At 42.6% G+C, this 26,117-nt stretch overlaps 1 protein-coding gene across 1 annotated transcript in view; it reads left to right on the top strand.

Annotated features, from left to right (window-relative positions):
• Positions 1-26,117, top strand: part of LOC309548674 (uncharacterized protein) — a 117,963-nt gene that overhangs the window by 57,808 nt on the left and 34,038 nt on the right. The window contains 2 exon segments of the mRNA XM_082248636.1: positions 10,302-10,348; positions 24,857-24,958. Coding sequence (XP_082104762.1) covers positions 10,302-10,348; positions 24,857-24,958 — 149 coding nt within the window.

The following is a 26,117-nucleotide window of genomic DNA, read 5'->3' as shown; positions in this document are numbered from 1 at the left end:
AACAACTTGACAGTGTAGCGTATTCAAAGTGCTTGGCTCAGTCAGAAAACAGTCTAGGGGATTTGGTTGTTGTTGATTTATTTGAGAACTTGGATAGGAGAAGGGATGAGTGGGATACTCCAACTATATAAACTATGCACAATTGCTGGGACTTCTATATACTGCTGAGTGCGGCAAGGCAGCTGCTTTACCTTGATACTGCAGTGAAGGAGAATTAGGTGAACTGTACTGTGTATCACTCTTCAGGGTCCTACTTGGCACCCCCTTTGTCCCTACTCTTCAGGGTTCTAAACGGTACCCCCTTTACTCTGAGACTCTGTATGAGCTGGCCCCTTGATCCTCTGGACCCTTTGGCAAGTCCCCTGGTACTCTCGGACACTGTTTTTCCCAGAAGATTCTGCCAGCAGCTCCACTGTCAGCCTCACTGGATACTATACAGCTCAGCTCCACACCTGGTTCACTAGGCCGACTGCCTAAGACCACCTTTCTCTTGCTTCAGGAGGAGAGACCACCCGTCAGCCTCCTCCTGGGACTCTGCTTCCCACCAAATTTATATCTCAACCTATCACCTCCCTGCCTAATTTACTAAACACACTTCAGAAATTTTCATCCATTTAGGATTGTCAGTTATTATCTCAAAATCAATAGGAATGCCATTGAATATCCCCACTTCTCAATTCAGTAACCTTAAAAACTCATTTAACTTTTCCTGGTCCATGGATGCAATCTCTTTTCTGGGAATACACCTTACTCCAGACTTAACATTTTTATTCTCCAAAAACTACACAGCATTACTTCTAAAAATCAGAAGAACCCCCAAGGCATGGAAATCTTACCACATTTAATTTCTAGACGGAATAACAGCAATTAAAATTATAGTACTCCCTAAATTACTATATCTATTTAGGGCGATCTCCAGCAGGTTAAATAAAACGTACATCTTTAAATTCCAGAGAGAAATTGATACATTTGTCTGGGCGGATTCACATCCCCATTTCTTAAATCAGTATTATGCACTTCACAACAGAGGGGGGGAGGTCTCCCGGACTTCTGGTTATACTACTTGGCCTCACGCCTCACTCAAATAGCTTTAGCAGCATATCCCCGTTTCAATGATTCCATGGGTTAATTTGGAGAGAGACTCAATTCCCCCTTTTCAGATCTCAGGGATATTATGGTCCAGAAATATTCCTATGCTATAGCCTTATGTAATCTCTTGGTTTCACAATCCCTGTCACTATGGAGATCATTTGGGGCTAAATATAAATTAATTTCAAAAACCCCACCAGGCGCCACATACCTAGGTGATCCAAAGTTTCTCCCTGGTCTTCATAATAAAGATATTTTCAAATCTTGGATCGATAAAGATATGAATACTTTGCAAAAATTTATAATGAACTCCACCTTTGCTACATTTGAGACACTCCAGTCCAAACACAAATTGCCAAACAATGAACACTGTAATTTCTTACATATTAGGCATTTTTTCCAGAAACATTATCAAACTGCTGACACTGACCTTCCAACTTTTTACGAGAAAATCTGCCTAAATAACCCAAGAAGAAGGGGTATTATTTTTGAACTATATCAAAATATGATCAACACCTTTTCTAGTGAAAAACTTCCTTACATGCTTAAATGGGAGGAAGAATGTAATTTACATCTTTCATTAGAGGAGTGGCATGAATGTGTGTTAAATCTCAGAAAGTGCACCAGATCCCTCACGATATGTGAAACTCCATACAAGCTTATCACCAGATGGTATTTGACACCGTCCAAGTTACATGCCGTTTTCCCCTTATCCTCACCTAATTGTTACAGAGGGTGCACAGGTCTAGTCTCCTACATATATATATTTTGGGAATGTGACAAAGTTTCCCTTATCTGGCGGCAGTTGGAAGGTTTTGCCTCCAGGATCTCAACCAGTCATATTACTCTCACCCTTCCTAGCTGTCTTCTCTTCACTCCTATCACAAGCTTGTCTATTCCTCAGATGAGACTTATCCACACAATATGTGTTGCCATTCATTGGCTGATCATTGTAAACTGGAAATCCTCTTCATTCCCTCCTACCCAACTGAAAGCTAGACTTTTCTCTATAAACGAAATGGAAAGAAATTTTCACATTATCTTCAACATAACCAAATTCTACTATAACAAATGGCATCCTTGGTTTGATCACGCCGATATCCTATTTCAATCCATTAATCTCTGAGCTAAAATGTATATAGAATGTGTAATTGTTAGTAATCTCCTTCCATTGGTTTGTCCTTTTGTCTCTGACAGTAAAAGAGTTTATTCTATATAATGTGTTCCTATTTCATACATATCTCTTATGATATTATCATATACAGTACCTGACTCGTTACATCCCATTTGGGGTTTTACTCCTTTCCTGTTGTCTTAAATGTACTTAAGGAAAATTATTTTTTCAGATTTTAAAATAATAATAGTTTCAATTTACCACTTGTTGATTACACTGTTATGTATCGCTTTTTGTACCACAATTTTTTACCTCTATAAAAAAGTTTGTATACAAAAATAAATTACTGTATATACTCGAGTATAAGCCGACCTGAATATAAGCTGAGGCACCTAATTTTACCACAAAAAAGTGTGAAAACGTATTAACTCGAGTATAAGCCTAGGGTGGGAAATGCAGTAGCTACTGGACCCAACTGGACCACCATTAAACACAAAACAGGGGCTGCGGGCATGGTACAGGAGATGCAGGGCTGTGGGCATGGCACAGGAAATGGTTCAGGCATGGTACAGAAGATGGTACAGGCATGGCACAGGAGATGGTACAGGCATGGCACAGGTGATGGTACGGGCATGGCACAGGTGATGGTACGGGCATGGCACAGGTGATGGAACAGGCATGGCACAAGAGATAGTACAGGCATGGTACAGGAGATGGTACAGGCATGGCTCTGGAGATGGTACAGGCATGGCACAGGTGATGGTACAGGAGATGGTACAGGCATGGCACAGGAGATGGTACAGGTATGGTACAGGTGATGGTACAGGAGACGGTACAGGCATGGCACAGGTGATGGTACAGGCATGGCACAGTTGATGGTACAGGCATGGCACAGATGGTACAGGCATGGCACAGGAGATGCAGTGCTGCGGGCATGGAACAGGAGAATGTCCTGTATCACGCCCGCAGCACTGCATGAGGAAATGCAGGGGCTGCGAAGGAGTCTCACTTACCTGTCAGTGAGGCGCCTTACATATAAAAATGGCACTGTCTGGCAACAATACGTCACCACGCATGCACCGCCGATGCTTGGGAAAGCCTTTACATGTTCGACTATTCCCGGGCAGGGGACGCTTGCGCGGTGACGTGTTGGCGCCGGGCGGCGCCATTTTTAAAATGTAAGCGAGACCGTGACTCGAGTATAAGCCGATGGGGCTTTTTCAGCATAAAAAGACATGCTGAAAAAGTCGGCTTATACTCGATTATATACGATAGTTAGTCCGTCAGTACATCAGGTGTGATCAATATTCAAAAATTGGCACCATAGCTTGTAGACTCTATAACCTTCACAAAGACTGAATAATATAGGCTGATTAGGGATATTTTTACCATAGCATAGTAGCAGTAGAACATTTATAGCCAAAATTTCATTCAAATTAATTGTAAGAGCACTCAAAGCTGAAAATTGGTCTGGTTAGGAAAGGGGTATAAGTGCCCAGTGGGCAAGTGGTTAAACAACTGAAAAGCACCCATAAAAAATATCTTGCTATCTCAGCACAACAGGAACTCCAGGCACTCTGGGAAAAACTAGAAACTCTGCTGTACCATTACACTAAGGGGTTACATTTACGAAAACTGAAGGGTTCAAAATCTGGAGCAGCTCTGCATAGAAACCAATCCGCTTCCAGTTTCATTTTCAAAGGGTTAATTGAACAAGCTTAAGTTAGAAGCTGGAATGCAAGGCAGGTAAGCCGCTCAGGTGAAGATACTTTATCAGGTGCGTGTCAGATCCATAATCTCAGACAGCACTATATACACAAAAGCAGTGACTGCACTCCAATATAAGAAGAAACTTTGAATTTATTCACCACTTGTAGATCCATATAAAACTTGAAACATCACGGACAAGGACCAAAGTTTGACGCGTTTCAAGAAATTACATTCGCTTACTCATAACCACACTTATGAGTAAACAAATGTAATTTCGTGAAACGCGTCAAGCTTTTGTCCTTGTCCGTGATGTTTCAAGTTTTATATGGATCTACAAGTGGTGAATAAATTCAAAGTTTCTTGTTATATCAGAGGGCGGTCACTGCTTTTATGTATATAGTGCTGTCTTAAGTTAGATGATAGCTGATTTTTTTTTCCCCAAAAATATGTAGAAGAATACAAATTAGCCTAAAAGGATGAAAAATTTTGATTTTTACATTTTTTTTTTCTAAAGCAGAATGTGAAAAATATAATTTTTTCTTTGAGAATTGTCACTTTTTTTATTTTATAGTGCAAAAAATAAAGGTGATCAAATACCACCAAACGAAATCTCTATTTGTGGGGAAAAAAGGGCATCAATTTTATTATGGTACAGCATCGCATGACCGCGCAATTTTCTGTTAAAATAACGCAGTGCCGAATCGCAAAAAAATGTCCTGGTCATTAGGGGGCAAATCCTTCCGGTCAAGAACTGGTTAATAATAAATGCATTAATCACCAATACATATGATGCATAAAAAATTCTGTGAAACGTCAACATAATTAAACAATCAGACCATGCATAAATAAAAATAAACAACCTTTAAAGTGCTATCACCACATGCCAAAGTCCATTTAATAAGCACCATCCACTAATATCTTTATTAGATTCAAGTGCATAAAGTGCCCACTTGTCATGCGTTTCACTATTTTGGCTGTTGTGTTACCGCTCCAACTATTTCAGTGCTCCCACACTTTGTAAAACGCCTGCTCACCATAGGTTTTGACTTGTGTGTAAAACAGGTCTATAGCACTTTATATTGATTTATCCTTGCGGATATACCGCCCAATGTCTGTAGCTACTTCATGTGCAGGGTCGCTTTAAGGGACTATTGCTCCTGACCTCCATTTGGAATTAGTGCCCAAATTAATATAAATAAAAAAAAAACTCATAGTGCGATACAGTAAAAGAATGTCCAGCTTCTTTATTAAAAAATATATTTACATATATACTCTCAAACAATAGGGCAGAAATGGGCAAGTGAATAAGACAGAGACTCATCATACCGGTCTGGTGGTGAGTTATGGAAGAAGATAACAGTATATATAATATTTTCTAAATGTTATATTTATATAAAAACTGGATGTGGGGGCCTTTTGGTGGGCGGGATTTTTTTTTTTTGGGTGGGGTGCATTTCATTCTTGGACCCAGGCAGCACAATGTCTTGGGCCAACCCTGGTGGGAGACCAGTGAACATCCGTACACTGATCTCCCTTAGCTAGAATAAACTTGGAAGCGACTGTTTGATGTCACCTCCGGTTTCTGGTGTCACTTTCCCTGATCCTCGTGGGCAGTGAAGAAGCTAATGGAGCACAATCTCCCCTCCATTAGCTTCAATGAAAGGTAGGTGAGACATCAGATCCCTGGCTTTTCTTTTAAGAGAACCTGTCTTAAAAATGTATCACACAGGGGACAATTTTGCTACATTTTGTTATGTTTGTGATATTTTGTTACATGTTGCCACACACACTTGCGTGAGAACAATAATTCTAGGCTCATTATGCATTGCTAACTCTAAATGTATGACCTGTATGGGCTTTTAAAGGGCCGCCTATGGAAAATATAGGGTATTGAAGTCTCTTGTGGATTTGCGGCTACACGCAAACTTAAAGCTTGACATGTTGGATAGCTATTTACTTGGTGCAGTCTCATCTTTTATATATTACCCAAAAATGGGCAATATATTGTGTTTTTGTGCAAAACATTTGCTCAAATGTATTTTTTACTGAAATTTTGTTGCACAAATATCGTGTGACATAAAAAATTGGACCTACCACTATAACACAATTTTTTTCTCAAAGGGTCTCTGATTTTGCAAAATATGTTTTTGAACTTTAACTAATCTTCAGGTCTAAAATGGTCTTTAGCAAGGTCTATTCACATCATCATTCAAATCATTCAATAGAATTTGCATTATAACATTGAAAACATAAGAAAAAACATGTTAAAATTGACATGCATTTTGATGCATTTTCATTGCTTTTAATGAAAAACTATTATGTGAAAAAAGACATGAACTTCCATGACAGCCTGAGGGCTAACTGACACCAGCTGCTGCATTACAATGCAGCGTCTGGAGTGAGGTGCAGCCCAGCAGGATCACCTGCAATATCAATGTGCCGATCTCACTGCAAACTTTTTTAAATGAACTTTATTGACATGTCACACAGACATTTTAGTAAGTTCAATTGGCCGCCATGGTGGATTGTCTCTCACTTTGCTGCACTGAAAAACGCCTGCCTTTACACACACTTTAACTTTAATGGCATCCCATTTTTAGTCCGTAGGGTTCAATATTGAGTTGGCCCACCCTTTGCAGCTATAACAGACCTTGCTTTGTGCACTGGCACAGTCATATTGGAACAGGAAGGGGCCACCCCACAAATTTGGGAGCATCATATTGACCAAAATGTCTTGGTATGCTGACACCTTAAGAATTCCTTTCACTGGAACTAAGGGGCCAAGCTCAACCCCTGAAAAACAGCCCCATACCATAATCCCCCCTCCACCAAATGATTCAGACCAGTGCACAATGCAAGGTACATAAATACATGGATGAGTGAGTTTGGGGTGGAGGAACTTGACTGGATTGCATAGAGACCTGACCTCAACCTGATAGAACACATTTGGGATGAATTAGAGTGGAGACTGTGAGCCAGGCCTTCTCGTCCGACATCAGTACCTGACCTCACAAATGTGCTTCTGGAAGAATAGTCAAACATTCCCATAGACACACTCCTAAACCTCGTGCACTGCCTTCCCAGAAGAGTAAAGCCCGTACACACGTACCGATTGTCGGCCGTAAATATTCGGCCGACGACCGATCGGCCGATTGTAGGTTTGTTAGTATGATGCTTCCGACAGCCGACAGCGCACTTTCGGCCGAACAGAATCTGTCATGCAGGCATTAAAATTTTTGTTGGCCAACACCAGAACGGCCGATTGTTCCTCAGTCAGTACAGATTTCGGCCAACAGACAGCAGATTTGCAAGACTGGGCATGCTCAGAAAAGAAAAAAGACAAGGAAAGTTAACCATCACATGACATCACTTCTGCAGTCAGCTTTTGTTGGCCGACAAAATTCGTGTGCAGTCTTTTGCAGTTTTCAACAGACACGACAGCCCTGGACAAAAGACGGCCGATCGTTCGGCCGACGATCGGTACGTGTGTACGGGGCTTTAGAAGAGTTAAAGCTGTTATAATTGCAAAGGGTGGGTCAACTCAATATTGATCCCTACAGACTAAAGCCCCGTACACATGCTACAAATATCCGCCGACCGGTCGTCCTTTTTTTGTGGCATGCTAGTCTGATGTGGAAAGCGAAGAGGTTATTTTTATACAAATTTTCCCGTACGACAGAATTCTACTTCAGAAGTGATATCATGTGCTGGATTGTTTTGTATGTGTTCTTTCGTCTCTGAGCATGCCTAGTCTTGCACTTAAGATTTTTTTCCGTCAAAATCTGTACTAATGAGACAAAAATCGGACGTTGTATTACGGACAACAAAAATTATATTGCTTAAAAAAATTTGGCGAAGGCACCTAGCCCTAATAAAAATATATTAAAACCTGCTGCCCTTTTAATTGTTAAAAACAATAAATAGGTATAGATGATTGGTAAAAAGGCACTGGTGATCTTTTTGTGATGTTAAAAAATATTAAAAAATATTTTCCATACAAAACATAAATAGTGTATATATAAATAATCAATAGTAAAGTGCCGGTGCTATCCTTTACTTATGTAGAAAAATTAAATTATTCAAGTGCTTGCTAGTGTATTCACATAATACATTAATATACCATAATAGTGCATATAAAATCAATAAATCCAATTAGTAAAGTGCAAGTGCTATCCTTTGCTTGTGCAAAAAAATTTTTAGCTTATCCAAGTGCTTATTAGTGCATACACATAATAAATTTATATAGCATACAATAAATATATGTGCCCACTAGTACCGTGCTAAAATAAGTGAAAAGTGCTTAAATAATTAAATAGTCCAAGACAATTCATGCAAAAAATATATATATTTTTTTTTGTGCAGGTTTAATTGCTTGGATCTGTAGTGCTCCAGGTGGTGGGGTGTATCACTCGTTGCCTCTTACCAAAATGAAGCAGGTCGCAAGGACCCCCAACGCCTGTGATCCCTTTATCTGGGTGGATCAAACCTCTTAATCGACTCCTTTTTTCCGAGTATCCTGCTCCTTTTCTTTTTGTGCGTTACTTGTACATGAATCAGTACATTCCGCATGTATAAAGACACACAAAAAATGCCAAAAATAGTGTAATATTGTTTGCTTTAATGAAAGATATAAAAAACATATAGTTGGCTTCTTACATTTCGGTGTGCCCTCCTGGCACTGGGCAATTGTGCAGAAAGTGGTTTGCGGGCATTAGGATGACACCTTATCCGAGGATCTGCAGCTCCCTCCCGTGTCTCCTGTTTCCCTGCTCACTTGCGGCGGTCGCAGCGTCCCAGCCTATGCTCCAAACTGCCTGTATTTCCTACTTCCGGGTTTAGCAGAGACCACGTGGTCTCTGCTAAACCCGGAAGTAGGAAATACAGGCAGTTTGGAGCATAGGCTGGGACGCTGCGACCGCCGCAAGTGAGCAGGGAAACAGGAGACACGGGAGGGAGCTGCAGATCCTCGGATAAGGTGTCATCCTAATGCCCGCAAACCACTTTCTGCACAATTGCCCAGTGCCAGGAGGGCACACCGAAATGTAAGAAGCCAACTATATGTTTTTTATATCTTTCATTAAAGCAAACAATATTACACTATTTTTGGCATTTTTTGTGTGTCTTTATACATGCGGAATGTACTGATTCATGTACAAGTAACGCACAAAAAGAAAAGGAGCAGGATACTCGGAAAAAAGGAGTCGATTAAGAGGTTTGATCCACCCAGATAAAGGGATCACAGGCGTTGGGGGTCCTTGCGACCTGCTTCATTTTGGTAAGAGGCAACGAGTGATACACCCCACCACCTGGAGCACTACAGATCCAAGCAATTAAACCTGCACAAAAAAAAATATATATATATTTTTTGCATGAATTGTCTTGAACTATTTAATTATTTAAGCACTTTTCACTTATTTTAGCACGGTACTAGTGGGCACATATATTTATTGTATGCTATATAAATTTATTATGTGTATGCACTAATAAGCACTTGGATAAGCTAAAAATTTTTTTGCACAAGCAAAGGATAGCACTTGCACTTTACTAATTGGATTTATTGATTTTATATGCACTATTATGGTATATTAATGTATTATGTGAATACACTAGCAAGCACTTGAATAATTTAATTTTTCTACATAAGTAAAGGATAGCACCGACACTTTACTATTGATTATTTATATATACACTATTTATGTTTTGTATGGAAAATATTTTTTAATATTTTTTAACATCACAAAAAGATCACCAGCGCCTTTTTACCAATCATCTATAACAAAAATTATATAGCCTGCACATCAGGATTTTGCCAGCCGAAAAGTCGGAGTCGGCTGTCGAAAGCACCATACTAACAATCCCAAAATTGACAGATCGGTCGTCGGAAGAAATTACCCTTCCGAATTTCTTATCGTGTGTACGGGGCTTAAGAAAAAAATCTTAAGTGCAAGACTAGGCATGCTCAGAGACGAAAGAACACATACAAAGCAATCCAACACATGACATCACTTCTGAAGTAGAATTCTGTCGTACGGGAAAATTCGTATGAAAAAAACCTCTTTACTTTCCACATCAGACTAGCATGCCACAAAAAACGGACGACCGGTCGGCGGAAATTCGTAGCGTGTGTACGGGGCTTTAGACTGGGATGCCCTTAAAGTTCATGTGAGTGCAAAGGTAGGCGTCCCCATACTTTTGATAATATAGTGTATCTTGGCAGAGCTATTTGGCACAGAAACTAATCACTTGCAATGTTGGCAACTGCCAAAATCTCAGCTTTGTCAAGCTGGCCAGGAAAGGCTGAGGCACAGTGATAGGGAGTGCCACCAACTCCTATTTTCTCCTGCAAGCAAATAGAAATGCCAGAAGGAAGGAAAGCACTGAAAGCCAGGGACCAGGCGTGTTTATATTTCCATCAAGATGAGCACTGCAGGAAAAGTATTGTTTTTATATAAATGTGATTTACCATAGATTGTTTAGAATTCTTTTCTGCTTAGCCTTTTGTTCTAAATAGCATTGCATTTAAGTATTTAGGTTTTTTTTTTTTTTTTTTTTTTTCTGTATCAGTGTTTGCAATACATGTGTTTGCAGTACTGCTTTCTTGAATATGTCATATGTCTACTTACTTTCTTTTCCTACTGCTTTATGTAATCTCTGGGCTATATAAAGACAATACAAATCTCAGTACAGATGTGTAAATTTGTATTATAATTTTCTTATTGCTGTAGTATACTCTGCTGTATGCATCATTCCGTTTTTGTTAAGAAAACTTAGTGAATCACTTCGATTTTACGCAGTAATTTAAAAACACTTAAAGCAGAAAACCTATGGGGTAGTAGGCAGGATTTTCTTAAGCTTACTTATAACTATTAAATAAGACACCTTCAGACTTAAATTTGGAATGAAAGAGGCCGCGGCCGTTTATTATTTTACACATTAAAGATCGATAAATCTTTTAAACTTTAAATAACAGCAGTATAGAACAAACCCGGTCCCAACGACCCAGGTTGTCATAACTCAACTAAATACATCGACACATCCAACTTAAAATACAACAAACGTCCCCCTTCGACGTGACCGAAGGTGACCCTAAAATAACAAACTGACCGCGACAAACAAAAAAGGGGGGGGTGGGAGGGGAACCGCTGGGCTGTCTTCTTTCTTCGCTGCTTGACCGACGGAGTGACGGCTCCTCTGTGAGGGGATCCTTAAATGGGTCCTGTTCTGTCTCAGCATCGATTGTACCTGTGACCCTCTTGTAGATCCCCAGTCTCTAAGTGTGTGCAGCAGGTTGAATGATGGCTTTAACAGATAGTTTACTCAATGAATAAAGACTCCAGAGGTGTTCTCCAATGCTTCTTTATGCTTCAAGTTAGCAAAGGCATAAACATAGAGACTTTTCCATAGGTAAATTTACAATGAAGTTACACAGCTTCCTCACTCTGCAGTCTCCTCATAACAACTAAACAAAATGGCAGTTACAGCAGGAAAATGGAGGATGGGAGAAACCATCTAGCCAGAAACAGCAGGGGTGCAAGGAAGATACCAATAACATAGCATAACATAACATGTAATAACAACTGCTAGACAGTTAAAGCTGCGTGGCAGCACACTCCCCGCCTGGTATCGTGAGATACCACTACACAATTATTTTCCATAAACATACAATTAACATTGCATACAGTAGAATGCTATGTAGCCCTCTTCTCTAAGCTAACTATGCTAGAGGTCTAAGTGACTCCTACACATAACACTGAATCAGAATTTTTGGAAGCAGGCATAATTAGGACTGTCTCAGTGACTGGTCTCAGGAAGGTTTTTGGGCTCCCGTCCTTTACAATCCTGACTTCCACACTTCGGACCTTTCCATCATCACTAGCAATGGCCTTTGTAATAACTCCAACTGGCCACTGGATCCGATTGGTTTGCTTTTCTTTTAGAAGAACCAGGTCCCCTTCCTTTAAGTTAGGCTTCTGGGTTTGCCACTTTTTACGTCCTTGAAGAAGTGTGAGGTATTCCCTCCTCCATCTGTCCCAGAAACAATCTGCAAGGTATTGAGCATATCTCCATTGACGTTTATATATGTCCTTTTCATCAAAGATGCTCTTTGGCGCTGGGATCTGTCCAATTTTCCGGCTCAATAATGCAGCTGGAGTTAAAACAGTTGAACATTCTGGGTCTGTGGATACAGCTGTCAGCGGTCTTGAGTTGATTATTGCTGCGACCTCAGCAAGGAATGTAGTAAGTACTTCATGGGTAAGACGTGAAGAACTCACATCAAGCAACATAGAATCCAGTATGCGCCTTGCCATCCCAATCATACGTTCCCATGCTCCGCCCATGTGTGAAGCGTGTGGTTGGTTGAATTTCCACTGGTTTGCAGTGGTGGAGAAGGTGGCCCTTGGAGGTGGCTCTGTCTGAGAAGCTCGCTCCCGCAGGGATTTGTTAATGCTCTGGGACGCTCTCTCGCTATAATTGAACTGGTTGGTCAGTTTTCTCTCCTTCTTGTTACTGGATGGTATTTCCTCTCCTTCTGTCCATTCTTCACTAGCCTGAGCGTCAGACTTCCCATCTGTAACTTTGTCTCCCGTCTCTGTGGAGTCGTTGGTCTGAGTCTCTTCAATGACTCCCAACTTCGCTATCTGTCGCCGCGCTTTATCAGAGTCTTCGTGTAACATGTTTCCATCCAGGGAGAAGTATACGGCCAGCTGGTCCACGATGCTAATGGGTTTGTAGGCCAGTTCCTTAAAACTGTACCTCACAATGTTCTGGGGGGTATGAGGGTTGTTTGCAGTCAGGATACGAGTGAATTCCTCCTTAAGTTCAGCCTCGCTGAGTTCCAGCTGGTTCGGAGGCTTAACCAGAGTCTTGGCCTGCATCCATGTATCAGCTCCATCCCCCATATCTGTGGAGTCCTCTTCATCCTCCAAATTTCTTCTTGAGCAGATGTTGGAACTCAATGCTACAACTTCAGGCCGGATTTCCGGATCAGTATCTGGATCCTTCAGATGGAAATCGATATCTTCTTCTGAGTTTGTAGAAGACTGGTCCATTAAAAACTTGGGTCTGTTGGAATTGTCCTTGAAGAACTCTTCATTCAAAGTCTTGATGAACTCCTTGTCTTCGACTGAAGGGGCAATCTTGTTGTCATCACAAGTAGTCTGGTACACTGAATCACCAAAGTCCTTTTGAGAAGTGAGCTTGCAGTTAATGCTTTGGAGTGCTTGATATGGAACTTCGTTCTTAAAATCAAGTCTTTCCTTCACATAATAGTGCGATGGACATTTCATCAATTGACAGGTAACATTAGTTTTGTAGGAAGCTACATCTAAGAGCTTGTGAGATTGGTCTAAACAGACTTCTCCTATTATCACCCATCCAAGATCAAGTTTCTGGGCCTGAGGAGCATCATCTGGACCGTTACATAACTCTCTTATTTTATGAACTCTAGGAATGTCTCTCCCTAGTAGAATCAAAATCTTAACATCCTTGTTAAGTGGTGGAATGCAGTTAGCAATGTGACTCAAATGAGGGTGATGACGTGCAACCTCTGGTGTGGGGATTTCTTCTCTGTTGTTAGGTAGCTGATCACATTCGATTAGAGTTGGAAGAGGAAACTCTGTGTCCTCATATTCTGATGCAACTACGAAGCCATGGGCTCTTCTTCCAGAAGTATTGACCTTTCCTGCACATGTCTGCAAGGTATAGGACCAGGTCTCTCCTTGAATGTTGAATAGGTCAAAGAATTCTGTACTGGCCAATGAGCGATTGCTCTGATCATCGAGTATGGCATACATTTTTATGGATTTTTGTGGACATCCTTCAGGAAAAACTCTTACAAGACATATCTTGCTACAAGACTTGCTATGAAGCCCTTCTCCACATACCTCTGTACACCTTGTGGTTACGGGGTCGGCATATTGCTCAGTTATCTCCCCGCCATCATCTGATGTAGTCTTGGGGTTGCTGCCGAGTGAAGGTTTCCTTTTGAACAGATCTGAATGAAGAGCGTCCACATGTTTGTCACTGTTGCAGAGAGAACATCTGATGGCAATCTTACAGTCTCTAGCTAAATGATCGGAGGATGCACAACACTTAAAACAGATATTATGCTCTTTGAGAAATGACTTACGTTCTTCAATAGGCTTGTCCTTAAATGCACGACATTTGGAGAGAGAGTGTGGCGCATTATGAATAGGACACTGTTGATTAAGATTGCTAGCTTTGATGTCTGTAGCTAAGACGTTGGATGCTATCGCGGTCTTCCCCACTGCAATAGGATGCCTTAAATCCTTGAATTTACCGTTGGTGGCAATACCCCTTGAAGTACTTAAAGGAATGGTGGTTGTATCTGGATAGAAGAAGCTTGGGTCATTCTTGGATCTTGCAACCTTCCGCACAAACTCTGAAAAATAAGAAAAGGGAGGGAAGGAAACACGATGCTCATACTTATACTTTGATCCTACACTAGTCCACTTTCCCTGAAGATAACTAGGCAACTTTGCTACAATAGGATTTACGCCCTGAGCAGTGTCTAAATAGCTAAGACCTGGTAAACTAGGATCTAACTTAGCAATTTCAAGTTCTTGAAGGAGGTCACCTAACTCTCTAAGCTTATGATTGTCCTTAACAGAGATTTTAGGAAAGTTGTTTAGTCTCTGGAATAAGGCAGATTCAATGACTTCTGGGCTCCCATAGTCTTGTTCTAGACGTTCCCAGGCAGCATCAAGGCCTGCTTTAAAGTTATAAATGTAGACAGATTTAAGTCTCTTTACTTGTTCTGAAGATTGACGCCCCAACCACTTTATTAGTAAGTCAAGTTCTGCTTGAGGTTCAATGTCCAAGTTCTTGGTTACCGCCTTAAATGTAGATCTCCAACTCCTGTAGTTCTCTGGGCGGTCATCAAATCTAGACAGTCCAGTTGTAATCAACTCTCGTCGAATCATATACTTGCTGAACTCTGCAATGTCAGTGCTTTCAGTTTTTATAGCCACAGGGTCTACTGATGGTGCGCCGTCTTGGACCATGGTTGGTATATGATGTTGGCTGGTAGGTAGAGAGAAAGGTGTTGCATACGGGTTTAATCTAGGTAAGGGTCTGTCATCTGAAGGTCTCTGAGCATTTGAAGTTAAAGAGAGCTGTATCAAAGGGGGTATAGAGTTCATTCTGTAGTCTTCTGCTGTGCCCTTGTAATCTCTATGCACATAGGGTTGTGGTGGCACATGAGCTGCGTAGGTTGATTCACTTGATTTTGTGACGTGCGGTAGTTGTGGAGGGTCTCTGTTAGTAGGTGTGTCTAGTTGACCAGCTTGCTTTGGCGACACATTGCCTTCTGATCCACTTGCTTGATGATTATGAGAAGAATCTCCAACTGTAGGTGGGACTGTATTGTCATGGTTCTGAGTTAAGACAAACTGTAGGGTCCTTTCCACAGGGTCTTGAAAAGCAGCCAAGCTGGTACAAGCTGCTCCTTCTTCTTCCAATAGGGCTTGTTCCAAGACAGATAACTCTGCTAAAGCTACTTCCTTTTCTCTATTCTTCTGAAGAATTTCTAGCTGAGCCTCTGTTTCTGCTTGTATTCTTGCCTGAATGCGTTTAGCTTCTGCTTCCTTGCATTTAGCTTCTGCTTCCTTGCATTTAGCTTCTTCTTCCTTACATTTAGCTTCTGCCTTGATGGCTGCTTCTTTTTCAGAGCAGGCGGCTTGAACCTGGGCTACTGCAACCTTTTGGCGAGCTTTGAGTATTTGGTCGCTCAGTATTGACCTTATAGAGCAGGACCGCGATGACTTCGAAGAAGATTTATGATATGAGCGGGCAGACCTAGAAGATTTTCCTGAGTGTCTTGAAGAAGCAGAGTTACAGGATATAGTCTCATATAGCTGTGCCAATCTCCCTTCTATCTGTGCCTTTGCTTCAAGATATGTACTATGCCTCTGCTGGTCATTAGAAGTAAAGTCCTTTAATTCCAATGCAGCTTCCTCTATGTTGGAATGTGACAACAGGGAATAGTACTTCTCAGAAAGTCTTTTATAATTCTCAAATGCCTTCTTAACCCTTGAGAGAGCAGTGTTCAATTGCTCAGAATTGTTGCTAGTTACATTAGTGGCTGTTATACAACTTAAAGTCTTTTCCCATAATGCAGTCAGGTTACTAGAGGTTTCTTCCTTACTTGCTTCATAAACCTCCCTTGCCTTCAAGGATGGGTGAGGGGCTCTGACAGGACGAGCAGAATGAAGTAAGGAGTCTGCTTTATCTTGACTAAATGCAGGTAACTCTGTGAGATCTCTGTCAGACATAATAAGTACTGTATTTCTGGTGTCTTGTTAGAAATCTGCCAGAGCTCAGCTCTGTAAGTAGTGACTTCTGTTATTAAGCAGGCTGGCTGAGGTATTTTTTGTTACAACAGTGGCTAGTGCTGGAACTAGTTCAAACTGGATCACCTCAGAAGGCTGTAACAGTAATGAAGCAGTAATAGGTGGCTGGTTTCATATGCAGAGTAATGCTTCTGGTGACTCACAGACAAGTTTGGTACTTACAGTTCTGAAGCTGTATATTACCATGGACATTTACTTCAAGTACTTTTTGGAACTGTACTCTCTGAAGCTGTGTATTCCTGGAAATTTACTTTTTGAAGCTGTGTACTCCTGTAAATTTACTTTTTGAAGCTGTGTACTCCTGTAAATTTACTGTTCTGTCTCAGCATCGATTGTACCTGTGACCCTCTTGTAGATCCCCAGTCTCTAAGTGTGTGCAGCAGGTTGAATGATGGCTTTAACAGATAGTTTACTCAATGAATAAAGACTCCAGAGGTGTTCTCCAATGCTTCTTTATGCTTCAAGTTAGCAAAGGCATAAACATAGAGACTTTTCCATAGGTAAATTTACAATGAAGTTACACAGCTTCCTCACTCTGCAGTCTCCTCATAACAACTAAACAAAATGGCAGTTACAGCAGGAAAATGGAGGATGGGAGAAACCATCTAGCCAGAAACAGCAGGGGTGCAAGGAAGATACCAATAACATAGCATAACATAACATGTAATAACAACTGCTAGACAGTTAAAGCTGCGTGGCAGCACAGGTCCTCTTGAACCCCTTCAGCCAATCAACTTTGAACTCTTCATAGGCGGGAGAAACCGGCTCAGACAGGTCAGGGGCTTATTCTCCCTAGATACTCAAGTAAGCTAACTAAACCCTATAGCCAATCAGCTTATCTTAAACTCTGACAGGCTCTAAACTGCCTGACAACTTAAACTCTGCCTATTCCTTCTCCTAAACTATCCTCACCTGCCACTACCCCATGAATAAAAGGGGGCCATTCGTTCCCTTTTCTTTTCATGGGGTAGTAGGCAGGATTTTCTTAAGCTTACTTATAACTATTAAATAAGACACCTTCAGACTTAAATTTGGAATGAAAGAGGCCGCGGCCGTTTATTATTTTACACATTAAAGATCGATAAATCTTTTAAACTTTAAATAACAGCAGTATAGAACAAACCCGGTCCCAACGACCCAGGTTGTCATAACTCAACTAAATACATCGACACATCCAAAAGGCAGGCGGCTCACACCCGCCTGGCACACCCCCACCACGCGGCCTCTTCCACGCAAGTACCCAGATTGGCATTAAAAGTATCTAGGCCAATGTCTGATAGATGGGTGTCATCAAACCTGTATAATCCACTAGTACCTCCCTCCAGCTCTATATGCCGAAAGGATAAAATACCAACGACGCGCAGCAGCTTCTCCAAAGCCCTGTTTACGCGCTTACGGATTTTCTCAAGCGGTTTCAAATAACAGTGCTTGAACCAAGCGAGTCTAGGTATAAACTCTGAAAAAACAATGGTCAAAAAAGGGAATGTTGACTTTAATAATTGCAAGTCATCCCGGATAGCAAAAATCAAGTCTAATGTTCTCGCTCTGCCTACGTCATTCCCCCCAAGGTGTACAACCAATACATCCGGGGGGGGGAGAAACTGCAGTAGTCTAAAAATTTCCGGACGAAATTCCGACCACAGCATACCTCGCTTGCTAAACCACTGAACCCTAAAATAATTGGGATCCAAACCGATGTTTTCGCCATAAGGACGTCTTCTGGCTCGTGCACGAGCCCAGTGCACGAACGAATGTCCGATGATCCACACGTCCAGACATTGACCTGAAAAATTTTTTAACAAACAGTGTCAGGGCGGATGTAAGTTTGAAAAACATCCGACTTCCACCTGCCCAACTTTTTAACAACTTGATCATCGAGACCCAATCTTGCCGCTTCAGTAGCAGCACCAATACGAAATGAATGAGAAGTTAACCTTTCCTCTTCCAAACCCAATTGAACGAGACATTTTTTAAAAACAGCATTGAATTGATAGCCAGTCAATGGCCTACCATCCCGATGATTAAACAAAAATGCAGAACCGGCCGATCTGATTGTCAAAAATTTTTGTAATAAACGTACCGGACATATTGAAGAATTGCGAAACCTGTGCAAAATAACGCGCTTCCCAACACCCAATTGATCCGTCTTAGAGAAGCGTATTAAAATGCAGCATGACACGTCAGATAAAACTGCATCCGAGAGAAAAAGACCAGAGCTAAGCGTCCTACTCGTCGGCACCAGCTCCGATATCCTCAGTGCCGCAAAAAACATCAACGAAAAAGCCGCCCGAAAAAGGACCGACTCGTAAAAAGAAAAACAAACGACCGACGTAACTGCACACAAGCTCTCCAAAAGTGGGACAGTAATGGGCTTCCTAGAATCGGGCAAGAATTTCGCTTTACGGTAACCCTTCAGGGCCTGACGCACTGTAAAAAAGGAAGAGCATGAAGGGAAATTTTTTAGCTTAACGAAAAAGGATACTCCTGCCAGAATTTTGTTTACATGAGACCAAGCATATTCCCTATGGAATAAAGAATTTAAAAAGGACAAAACCAAATTTTCCGAAAAACTATCGGGGGATGCACCCAAGGACTGAAGATGCGACAACCATAATGACCATGCTGATTGGTATCCCGCCATGGTCGCCGGAGCCAAAGAACGCAAAACATTCTTTGCTACCAAGTCTAGACTATGTGCCATAGGTGGCTCGGGTAATGACAGCTCAGCTCGTCCGCTTCCGGAAACAGCGTAAAAAATCGCTCCATCTGTAAGCGAGACAAAGCATCCGCCAAACCATTATCTTTGCCGGGGACAAAAGTCGCCTTAATCCAAATATTAAACGATAAGCATTTAGCTACTAAATACCGCAATAAGGCTATAACAGGAGGGGATTTTGAAGACAAACAATTGATAGCGAACATCACCCCCCTGTTATCAGTCCGAACCATTAATCTTCTGTTCCGAAAATGATGGCCCCAAATCTCCAGGGCCACCACAATGGGAAAGAGCTCGAGAAGAACACTATTGCGTGTATAACCCAATTGAACCCATTTCTGGCACCAGCGATCAGCGCACCAATGCGTGCGCCAAATGGCGGCAAAGCCGACCGAACCCGCTGAATCGGTGAAGAGACAAAAATCCTTGTCAAGAACAAATTCTTCCTGCCAAAGACTTTTGCCATTGAAATCCGTTAAAAACTGGAACCACACCAGCATATCCTCCCTGACCTCCTGAGTTAACCTCACGTGAGAATTTGGCGACTTCAGACCCGCAATCGTTGCATACAGTTTCCTGGAAAATAGCTTACCCAGGGGAATAACCCTGGAAGCAAACGCCAGCAAACCAAGCAAGGACTGCATCTCCTTAAGGCGAACCTTACGTCTCTGGATCAAAGTTAGCAGGCAAAACTTCAATTTAGACACTTTGTCTAGCGGGAGCCTAAATTCCATCTCATCGGAGTCGATTGTGATGCCTAAAAATTGAATGCAAGTAGACGGAAAAGCCGTCTTCTCATGTGCCAACGGGATCCCAAACAGCTCGCACAACTGAACAAAACCATTCAGCAAGCGCGAGCAGTCTGTAGACCCTGCCCTTCCCAAGAACAAAAAATCGTCTAAATAATGGACGATGTCAGTCGAATCGCAAAGTAGCGAAACTGCCCATTCCAAAAAGGTGGCAAAACACTCAAAATAAAAACATGACAATGAACATCCCATGGGGAGACATCTGTCAAAATAAAAATTACCCGAAAAGAAAAACCCCAGGGAATTAAAGGCGTCCGGGTGAACCGGCAGCAGACGAAACGCCGATTTGATGTCCGCCTTGGCCATCAAAACCCCTTTGCCCAGACCCCTTAATTTAACCAAGGCATCGTCAAACGAAGAGTATTGGACCGTAGCTAAATCCTCGCTTATTTCATCATTTAAGGAATCCCCGAAAGGAAACGACAAATGATGAATAAGCCTGTAAGAATTAGGCTCCTTCTTTTGGACAATGCCCAAAGGGGAGACCCTAAAATCCTCAAAGGGTGGGACAGAGAAAGGGCCAGCGAATCTACCTAACTCGATTTCTTTACTTACCTTTTCGGCCACAACCGATTCCAAACCCGCCTCGGATCTAAGGTTATCTACCAACTTACAACCCTTACCGTAAAATTTGGGAAGAGGGAAACCATCCTGAAAGCCCTCAATTAGTAGGGTGGCTCTCACCCTGTCTGGGTAGCGCTGGAGCCACGGGAGCATGGCGGTGAGGTTCACTGGGGTTACCGCCTTTGTGTATAAAACCCGGTGCCTGACCCCCTTGCTTCTTGAAGCATTTTGCAATGGGGTGGGCCCCAGAGCAAAAGGCGCATTCGTGCCGATATTTGCACGAACCCGGCCACTTACAGACGGATTTTTTTTCTCTTCGGCGAGTCTTCACCTCCCCTCCCGGCGCGCCTGACGCCCGCCGGAGGGGAGAACCGTTGGCGCGGAGTGCGCCGCCTCTTCGCCGGCCCGATTCCTTGGCCGGTTCTTCCGGGTGTGGCGCACCTGCGCACACCCCTCTCCGTGACGTCGTCCACGCCCGGCGTCACCGACGATGACGATCTTCCTTCTGCGCCCACCGCGTCACCGGATCCTCTTCCGACGTCTCTTCCGGCGGCCACCGTCTGCGCCGGTCCTGCGCGGTCTTCACCTTCCGCTACCTCGGATGCAGCGACGAGCGGCAATTCGAAACACCGCCGGAGCCAGTCTTCATCGCCATCTTCTCCCGCCCGCTCGATCAGTCTTCTGAGGAGGCTCATCTCGGCTGAGGTAAGCGGGGGCGCCTAACTCCTCTTCTTCGTCTCTTCTCCTCTTCACAGGAAAGCTGCCACTGACTTCTTCCACCCCGACCGCCTGCTGGACTACCGACAGTGGACAACTGCTCCCGCCGACGATGGACTCTGGAACCGCTGGAACCGCTGGGCTGTCTTCTTTCTTCGCTGCTTGACCGACGGAGTGACGGCTCCTCTGTGAGGGGATCCTTAAATGGGTCCTCTTGAACCCCTTCAGCCAATCAACTTTGAACTCTTCATAGGCGGGAGAAACCGGCTCAGACAGGTCAGGGGCTTATTCTCCCTAGATACTCAAGTAAGCTAACTAAACCCTATAGCCAATCAGCTTATCTTAAACTCTGACAGGCTCTAAACTGCCTGACAACTTAAACTCTGCCTATTCCTTCTCCTAAACTATCCTCACCTGCCACTACCCCATGAATAAAAGGGGGCCATTCGTTCCCTTTTCTTTTCATTCTTTTATACAATACTGTTTCAATCTAGTTTCACTTGGTTTACTGTTCCCATTTGTTGTACTGTAGATGTGTGCAGTTTGCTGCAGATTTTTAACAAACATTTGGAACAGTATAAAACCTATCTATAAATAGAACTTTGCTTTTTAGAAATGCACAGATTATTGCATTTAGAGATGCACTCAGATTGCACTCAGAATAGATATAAAAGTTTTTTTTTTTTACTATAATGCAGCTTTATTAACTTCTAGTTGGTTCTTTTAGTAGCTTGCAGTTTTATTCTGCAGTGTAGTATTTACTACTACTAATACTACTACTACTACTACTACTACTACTACTACTAAAACTATTATTATCATACTTTAAAATATCTATTGTATGAATAAGAGGGGGCATTTGTCCTACAAAGTTTCTGTAAATACTGAAGGGTTGATTTACTAAATGCAGATAGACTGTTCACTTTGCATGGAAGTTGAACTTTTCAAGGGAATTTTCCCCAAAGTAAATGAAGTAAAGGTCTGTTGACTTCCATTATCCAATCATGTGCAAGCAAAATAAATAAAATAAAATAAAAAACAGCATTTTTACTTCCACCTGTTTCGATGATGGAAGTTAGCAGAGCTCCCCCTCATTTGCTAAGCTATGGAGCAACTGCACTTTGCAAAGAGCACAGTCTATTTGCCTTTAGTAAATCAACCCCAATATCTCTGGCCTAGGGGTGGTGGCTTCTATACCTTCTAATTCACAAAAGCAGATTATATATGCCGCCAAAGAGGTTAAAACTAGGGATCGACCGATTATCAGCAACACTGATATATCGGGAGCCGATATCCACTTTCCCGAATGGCCCTGGAGGTTACCGATGTTGCCGGGACGTCATTGCGTATGTTGCGCCACGCACCTCCACGCACTGGGAGTCTGGGACAGCTTCTGCAGCCTTCCTAGGCCGCCTCTGTCAGCCTCGTTTTGGAGTCTCACAGTGCGCACAGTGTGTTTTACACATGCTGCAGCCACATACTGGAGTCTCTGCATAGTCGGGACAGTGAGTGATTCTTCTCAAATCAATCATACAGTACAGTGACCAGTCACAGTGCACAGTGTGTTTAACACAACCGCCGCGGCCACCCACCCACAGCTGCCCGGTGCCAGCCAGCAAGCACCCCACACACACCCATCGGCCTGTACCAGCCAGCCAGCCACAGGCCCTGGGCCTGTACCAGCCAGCCACCCACCCACCACACAGGGTGCCAGCCAACCAGCACAGGGAGCCAGCCACCTACCACAGGGTGCCAGCCAGCCACCCACCACAGGGTGCCAGCCAGCAACCCACCAAAGGGTGCCAGCAAGCCACCAAAGGGTGCCAGCCAGCTAGCCAGCCACCAAAAGGTGCCAGCCACCCACCACAGGGTGCCAGCCAGCCACCAAATGGTGCCAGCAAGCCTGCCACCCACCCACCACAGGGTGCCAGCAAGCCACCCAACACAGGGTGCCAGCCAGCCACCCACCACAGGGTGCCAGCCACCCACCCACCAAAGGGTTCCAGCCAGCCACCCACCACAGGGTGCCAGCCAGCCACCCACAAAAGGGTGCCAGCCAGCCAACCACCCACCCACCAAAGGGTTCCAGCCAGCCACCCACCAAAGGGTGCCAGCCAGCCACCTACCACAGGGTGCCAGCCAGCCACCTACCACAGGGTGCCAGCCAGCCACCCACCACAGGGTGCCAGCTAGCCACCCACCAAAGGGTGCCAGCCAGCCAGTCACCCACCCACCAAAGGGTGCCAGCCACTCATCACCACAGGGTGCCAACCAGCCAGTTTTTTTAAGCCTATATTCAATTTCATTAGTGTCTTTCAAATTTGAATGGAGATGGATGCAGATAGAGAAGTTAAAAGTGTGGTCTGGGGACTATTTCTCATCTCCAGATGAGAGTTTTGCAGTCATTGCAAAACTGCTAGAAAAAAAGCTAGACAGTGGATTGAAGTCAGTGGACTACTGCTGCAGTAGTGCGCCACTTACTGCTGCAATAATTTTAAATCATTACTGCAGTCACTGCAGTAGTTATTTAAAATTATTGCAGTGAGTGTACTACTACATCAGTAGTCCACTGACTCAGCACTGTCTAGCTTTTTTCTAACAGTTTTGCACTGACTGCAGTAGTGATTTAAAAATCATTGCAGTGAGTGGAGTACACTACTGCAGCAGTAGTCCGCTGACTCCTCCAATCCACTGTCTAGCTGTTTGTTGTCTAGCTTTTTTTCTAGCAGTTTAATTTGCACTGACTGCAGTAGTGATATCAAATCATTGAGGTGAGTGCACTACTGCAGCAGTAGTCCACTGACTCTTCAAATCCACTGTCTACTAGCTGTTTGTTGTTGTCTAGTTTTTTTCTACCAATTTAGTTTGCACTGACTGTAGTGTTAACTTAAAAAATGTTAATAAACAAACATTATCATGTTCAGTAACAGAACTTTGTCGAAACTTGTGTTTATTTTGCAAAACTTTAAATGTTCAAAATATCGTCTCATATCGGCCGATACTGATATGCATTGGCCAAAATATTGGTATCGGCAATGAAAAAACGATATTGGCCGATCACTAGTTAAAAGTCCTTACATGCATACTTACTTTAAATCGGTGATTCACAAAATATGAAGGTCAGGAAATCAGCATGCTGTCCATGCAACTGGCATTACAAAGGGAGAGGTCTGCAACTGTGGCCTTTGTTCTTTTTTCATATCACAGGTTTCCTGTAAGAAGAAAAGATATAAAAGACACAAATAATGAAAACTATACCAGGTTGACCTGGTGTCAGCCTTTTGAAGTCCCTGTACAGCAGGGCTGGAGTATGGAAAGAAGCTTTATAAGGAGGCAGTCAGGTCATCTGCCGACAGCATGCTGATAGAAAGGGAAGCAGAGTGACAGAGAATGAGCTCATCACTGTGCTGCTTCTCCTTTCAATGTCCAGTCACAGGCTGGGGCACTCCAAGGACAACATGGTCTCATTGAAAGTGGGTAGAATGATGATGAATGTTACCTTCTAAAGGCAGAAAAATGTATTGTAGTTAAATCCCTGGACTAAAGGTGAAAATGGCAGAAAAAGCTAGTTGTGTTATATTATATTTCAATGGGCTATTCACCTATATCTGTTTATAGCTGGAGTTCTGCTATAAGAGTTATATGTAGAAAATGGCTATGAAATCATTACTTACATTCGCAATATTCACACTATACAGAATAAGATTTCTTTATTGTATTTTCAATATATGAAGGCAGGTCTAATATTTTATGCCCTTCTTCTCAGGATATTACATGTAAGGCAGCTGTTGCCTGGGAACCTAATAAACCTCTGTCCATTGAAACAATTACTGTGGCTCCACCAAAAGACCATGAAGTTAGAATTAAGGTAAGTAAGCATGATTGCAATTATGTCCTTGGTGAGATAAACAAAACATCACTTAACATGTATAACTCAAACTTAAAAACTATATATATATATATATATATATATATATAAAGCTGTAAACTTGTTACACAACAGTTCTGTATTAGCTTCATGCATTTCCATGGAGAAAAGAATATGTACCTTTTAAATTATTTATATGATATTTTTTCATGCTACTTTAGTCAAATATACACTAGAGATGATAAAAATGGCATTGGATAATTATCAGACGAGCAAGCCCATTGCCCAAGTCCATAGTCTCAGAAGTTCACTTCCCACCAGGGCTTGTGGATAATGAGCGATCTGTGGTGTTTAAACTTGTAGGATATAGTCCCCATGCACACAGGGCGTAGGAAAAACTAGCTGCAAAGCCACTATCGACGCCAGAAAAAGTGGCTGTAAAAACGCCCTGTGTGCATGGGGACTAAATGTGTGCATTTGTTATTGTATTGGCTATGGGCTCCTGAAGTCAGTTAATATTTCCTGTAGCAGTAGCATGCTGGAGATCTAAACTACTGTTCAACACAGAGCAAGGTGGTTTGGATCTCTAGCAGTTCAAAATACATTCTGCACAAGGAGGGTAAGCATTGCAGCACTGTGCAGAGGTATTACATGTGTTTCCCTGTACACACAGCCTATAGTCCAATAAAATTCTAACAATCTGGTGTCATCAGTTTCTGTTTGTGTTCAACCATGAGGTATGCAGCGTGGCACTGCACAGGTTAATACATGGCCACTGTCTGTAGTGTAAGACTTGATACTTCCTGTGAAAAAATTACATATACCATAATCCCTTGGCTTCTCAGTCTAGTACTGGTGCAGGTGGGGTGCAGGTGAAAGCTAACAGTAATCAGATCTGACACAGACACATAGAGGCAGAGCAAGTAATAGATCACCCTGCAGTTTTTCATTACATTAGCATACCCACATTTCTGATGCAACATAGAGGACACAGTGAGTTATGAATTGTGACCTGGAATAAGAAGTCCTTTGTCCTTTTAGTGAATAGGGACACATTAGGTGAATGAATACATGGTCATAGGGGAATCGATTTGCCATGACACTATAAACTGCAGCCACAACATGTGAGGCCATCATTACAATATAAGGCAATCAAATG

This window comes from Pelophylax lessonae (assembly GCF_965119305.1).
Source record: "Pelophylax lessonae genome assembly, chromosome: 1".
NCBI classification, from domain to species: domain Eukaryota; kingdom Metazoa; phylum Chordata; class Amphibia; order Anura; family Ranidae; genus Pelophylax; species Pelophylax lessonae.
The sequence above is the reverse complement of the archived record's forward strand: the minus strand, read 5'-3'. Positions and strand labels throughout refer to the sequence as shown.